General features: G+C 43.2%; 1 protein-coding gene across 6 annotated transcripts in view; it reads left to right on the plus strand.

Annotated features, from left to right (window-relative positions):
* The window catches only part of LOC120061350 (membrane-associated guanylate kinase, WW and PDZ domain-containing protein 1-like), a 228,511-nt gene extending 223,829 nt beyond the window's left edge, over window positions 1–4,682 (plus strand). For all 6 annotated transcript variants that reach the window (XM_039011100.1, XM_039011103.1, XM_039011101.1 and 3 more), the window contains exons 21-22: window positions 1–131; window positions 2,026–4,682. The exon at window positions 1–131 is cut by the window's left edge and continues 8 nt beyond it. In XM_039011100.1, the coding sequence (XP_038867028.1) occupies window positions 1–131; window positions 2,026–3,131 (1,237 nt within the window). In that variant the 3' untranslated portion in view covers window positions 3,132–4,682. The remainder of the gene's footprint in view (window positions 132–2,025) is intronic.
* Window positions 4,683–5,592: the final 910 nt, after the last annotated feature.

A 5,592-nucleotide genomic window follows, 5' to 3' on the forward strand; every position in this document is an offset into this window, starting at 1 on the left:
TGAGATCCTGGAGATCAACAGCGAGAGCACGAAGAACATGAAGCACGCACGCGCCATCGAGCTGATCAAGAATGGTGGCCGGAGGGCATGCCTGGTCCTCAAGAGGGGCGATGGATCTGTTCCTGAATATGGTGCGTGGCAATGTGATGTGATACATGTTCCTTCCATACTGTGACTAACACTACCGCCTCTGATTAACTAACACCGGACGGACACCATAGTCTGCAATGTCTTGTTGCTGTAAGCAAGATTTCTTTGGTGTGTCTTCAGTGTCCTGATCCAATGCTTTAGAATTTATTATATTATGATATGTCTTATAGCCTCTGATCAACAAAGAATTTTCTGAATATTTGATGTCCCAGTGATGTGTCTGAATGACATTTAATGTTATTGCTCCTACATCAGTGATTTATTGGCCATATTATGTAATGTTCATTCTGCTGTGGCGGCAGGTAGCCTAGCAGTTAAGAGCGTTGGGACAGTAACAGAAAGGTCGCTGGTTCAAATCTTGTTTTCGTCCAAATACTGTATGTTCTGGCTCATTCATCTGGGAATGTTTATCTTTATCTCTGTTCTGCCGAGAAAGGTCACTGTGTGAAGGATTCCACCCAGCCATCAATTTTCTAGGTTTTCCTTTTCTCTGCCAGCCAGAAAAACGTAAAAACTGAACCAACTACTTTTTTCTTTCTCTGGTCTTCATTGAGGATCTAAACCCTCTGATTTCTCTTTTTATTTATTTTGTTGTTTTTATTTGATTTTATTTCCTCTCTCTTCCTCTCCATTTCTTTACTCTGGGCTCTTCCTCCTCCCTCCAGCGATGATGGCTCCTCATCTCGCTGTTGGTACTATGAGAAATGACAAGATGGGAGAGCCCTGTTTCTACTTAATGGGCCAAAATCAGACCACGGTTTGTAGCCAAGTCTGTTCCAACCCACCCTCCTAACCCTTTACCCTCCACCCCTGCACCCCAACATTCCTCACCCACTTAACCCATCTCCCCCTACCCATCTCCTACCTGCACCTCCCTGGGTATGTGTTTAGTGCTGTGTGGCCTGACTCACTCCTCAACCTGTACTGTGCTTTTTTGACCCATACACCCAGAATGCACTGCTTACTCTCCGCCCACTTCTGGATGGATTCATGCAACTGCTCGCCACCGCTGCTACCATAACAACATATCCCTAATTGGAGTCATTGGCAGAACACTCTCCAGTTTTTTGTTTCAGGCTCTTTGTTTTTCTGCAGTTCCCATTCCCAATGATGATAATCGACTTGTTCATCATTTTGCTTTTAATAATGTCATAGGTGCTTGTTGTCATTGATAACCCAGCCCTTCACTTGCAATGTTTTGCACCTGTTGTGTTGCTGCCGCCTACATGTGCCAATCCATTACTCTCAAAGAAAATATACTTAAGCAATTGTTTACTTTTATGTCATTTAGGTTGAGGATCAAATAAGCCATTTGTGTACAAATTAGATTTTTTTCTTCCCAGAAGTAAATATTTTTGTCACAATTTGCCAACATGTTCATGTTTATGGAAGTGCATGGTTTCCATAAAAATGGCTGTATTGACTCAATACAGATACAAGCACCCACATGAAAATGGCTGTATTGACTCAATACAGATACAAGCACCCACATGAAAATGGCTGTATTGACTCAATACAGATACAAGCACCCACATGAAAATGGCTGTATTGACTCAATACAGATACAAGCACCCACATGAAAATGGCTGTATTGACTCAATACAGATACAAGCACCCACATGAAAATGGCTGTATTGACTCAATACAGATACAAGCACCCACATAAAAATGGCTGTATTGACTCAATACAGATACAAGCACCCACATAAAAATGGCTGTATTGACTCAATACAGATACAAGCACCCACATGAAAATGGCTATGGAACCTTAAGTTTGAGAGAATTGTCTGAGCTTCCAGGGTTATATTATTTAGCTAGTTTAAACTCCACCTAGTCTGAGAATGTCTCTCATGTCCTGTCTTTGTTCTCCCCCAGACGCCAGCCATGACGGGCACTCTCCCACACCCGGGGCACAAGACTCTCCGCAAGTGAGAACCCTGCCACCAAACAGCCGATATCACACCTCATCGGAGTCCAGTTATCCACCAGACCTTCACAAACCATCACGCCATGAGGATGCTGGACAGGGCCGAGACAGGGACAGGATGGAGCACTCGGGCCGGCACTTTAACCACCACCACCATCACACCTGGAACAACAACCACACCACCTCCAGACAACACTCCCCGGACAACAGCACCAGCGGCGGGAACAACAAGAAGAGTCTTGGCCGCAAATTCAAGAAGTCTGACTCGGAGAGCGGCATCTCGAAACTCTTAAAGACTCTGCGCAAGGACAGCTCTGGGAAGAAGGCTGCAGCGGCGGAGAAAGAACGAGAGCGCTCCGCTAGTAGCAGTACTCTGGACCAGAGATCTGGTCGACCGCGCCGCGGCTCCCTCGACCGCTCGCCCACCCGTAAACGCAACACTTCCCCTGACCGACGGCGGGCCAAGTCCATGGACCGCAGGGCAGAGCGAGCACACCGTGACTGCACACCTGAGAGGGAGTATGACGACGGAGGGTTTCTCAGTCATGCAGCCACTCCGGAACGACCACTCTATGACCGTAGGCTCCTGAGGGAACCACAGACCCCAGGCAGAGCCTACATGAAGGCCACCACCCCAGAACGCCCCAACAATGGGGCCTCCTCCCTGTCTCTCTCCAGGGGCCGTACGCCCGACAGAGGCAGCCTGAAGAACGGCAACCTCCTGAGGGACTCGTCGGCCGAGACGAGGGATGAGAGCTACGGGATAAACGGAACACCAGAGAGACGCTACAGATCAGAGAGAGACTCATCTCCAAACAGCAGCTCCAGCAGGGAGGAGCTGAACTACGCTGCAGCGCCTGCTTCCAGACAGAAGGATTACTACAGCACACTGAAGAACAACTCCTCCGCTCACCACAACGCCGGCTACAACAATGCAGGACTTAGCAACAAGGCAGGACAACACCACAACAACGCAGTAGGCCGTGCCCCGAACCAGTTCCCAGAGCCTAAGAGAAGGTTTTACAAAGAGAGCCCCAAGGACCTCAGCATCTGAGTGGACAGAGCCTGGCTTATCAGCCCTTGATCTGTAGAGACCACAGTAAATACACTGGACTTAGACTTCTGAGGAGATTGACTCATGTGATTTATCTGATTGCTTGATTAATTTGACTACTTGTGATCCCAGACAGAGATTCATACCACAGCAGGAGTACAATCTTTGTTTTAGTTCTTACTGTACGTTTCTGTTCTCGTTATTTTGAGCATAACTGAGGTTGTTAATACTCTAGTGAAGGTATGTGTATGTGCCTATCAAATTACAAATGGTGATTTAGCTTTTTTATAGGCGTCTCTGACTCCACGTGTTCCCTCGGAGGTTTCGAACATGCTCCTTACTGTGCTACCAGGTACTTCATGATGAGCTTGTTTTAATATGTTTTTAGATGTTGTTTTCCACCCCAGAATTGCTTTATAAAGCAAACTATAGCACAAGACGTTGGCAGTACAGACATTTTATGGACGACTGCAGTGAAAACCTTAGAGAATATCATACAAAACGAAGGCAAACAAACATTTTAGAACCAATGGTCATTTTAGAATGAAGTAATATATTTCAAATAATACTTTTTACATTTGACTGCTATTTATTTTCAATTGGCACACACAATGAGGAAGCTCTGTAAAAGGACCAAGTTATACGCCCGATAACCTGAAAATAATAATAATTTTTACCCCTGCTGGATTTGCTGTAGAATTATAATTTTTTTAATCTAAGTTGGTATGGCATGCCCCTTTCTTACCAAGCCCACAAACCCTCAAAAATCAGAGGGGAAAGCAGACCACCTATTGAGAAAAACACCAGATATTGTTGATATTCCTCTCACAGAGCAGACAAGTCTAAAAACCCACCAGGATCTGAGGCTGTTTTGGGTTCCTGTTGTTCAGTGTGTCTAGTAATGATGAGCCAAGGAGGAAAACAAAACAAAATTCTCTCAGTAAGAGGTGTCTGAGTACACTGCCTGTGGTGGAAATACAATTGAGTTTTGTATTCCTGCTCAGAGGACAGTAGAAGCAACAAGTTACCTGACAGGAGCCTGTAACATAAAACCTACTTCACAGTTATACGCAGCATGGAGAGGTTGACCGAGAGGTCAAGTGGTTTTAAAGTAACCACAGTCCTATAATGACTTGATCCTACAAATGTAGGCTGCTTATTTGATCCCCCTGTTTCAGGAGAACTTTCCCTTGTGAAAAATATAGCAGATATTGATCAACGGCCCATTGATCCTATGCAGGTGATATGGAAGTATTTCTCAAGTTCCTCTCTTCCTCTCCCTGCCCAAGGAAATTAGGTGATGATGTAATAATGTAAGGGACGTTGTTGCGATGATAACGGATGGAAAGTTCCAGTACAGAAGTGGGCCTATCTGCCATGCTGAGCCATGCTGTCACACCACTGGAGTCTGACTGCTGCTTTAACCGTGTGTATTCTCTGTTTTATGTTTCACTAAACGGCTAAAAAGATATAGGAAAATCCACAACAAATGCATTGTTTTATCACTGTTGTTGCCATGGTACTGTAAAAAATAAATACAAACAAAAAAAAGAAAACATTTAAAGACGTTAACCTGCCGGCCACCACCTGTACAGAATTTCAATATGTTACTAATAGGAACCCATTGAGGAATAAATTGTTGCCTTTTTCTTGTACAAAAGAGAAATTTATGGGAAACCTCTGCAGTGAGGAATGTGATAGTGTTTATATTTCTGAAATGGACCTGATGATTCATGGGAAATATGTTAATGTACTCTGAATCAGGTATGTAAAGACATTCTAAAAATGGACGACTTTATTTGGTCAATCAGAAGCTGTTTGTTGGTTTGAATATCTCTCGATGGTTAGCCTGCCTTTTTATTATAAAGCACTTGTATGCAGTCTGTGTTCTTTAAGCATTATTGCAATGTGCTCCAGACATAATGCTATCTCTGTGTTGATAAAAGCATTACATGTATATGGGCCAATCTTTTTTTATAAAACACTATGCATATATAAATACTACATTGTTCATAGCTTTATTTAACCCATGAAGCTATACATAACATTAGTCTAAGTACAAGTAGATGTGGACTTAACCAGTAAAGCTTCTTTCCTTGAGATGGATCACAATGTATATGTAGCTATCAAAAAGAAGTCTGTGAATGCTATTTTTATTATCAAATAAAGTTTTCCATACAAATTCAAAAGGATTTTTCTCCACAGTGGCTTGCAATTATATTCTCAGGAGATTCCTATTGATATGATTGACATTGTAGAGTCCCTTTGGAGTGCAGCATTCTCAGATTGATTTATTATTCACCAAGGTAGTAAGCACACTGCTTTAGTAACAGGATATCTGCAAAAAAATATATTGTCTAGCTTCCTTGCTTTTAACAGTGTCTATCTGACATTTCAGATTTCTCTGACTAGCAAAGGTTTAAGTAAATAAAAAAGGAATATCTAACTGCATATCCATTCA

This window comes from Salvelinus namaycush, chromosome 16 (genome assembly GCF_016432855.1).
Source record: "Salvelinus namaycush isolate Seneca chromosome 16, SaNama_1.0, whole genome shotgun sequence".
Taxonomy (NCBI): domain Eukaryota; kingdom Metazoa; phylum Chordata; class Actinopteri; order Salmoniformes; family Salmonidae; genus Salvelinus; species Salvelinus namaycush.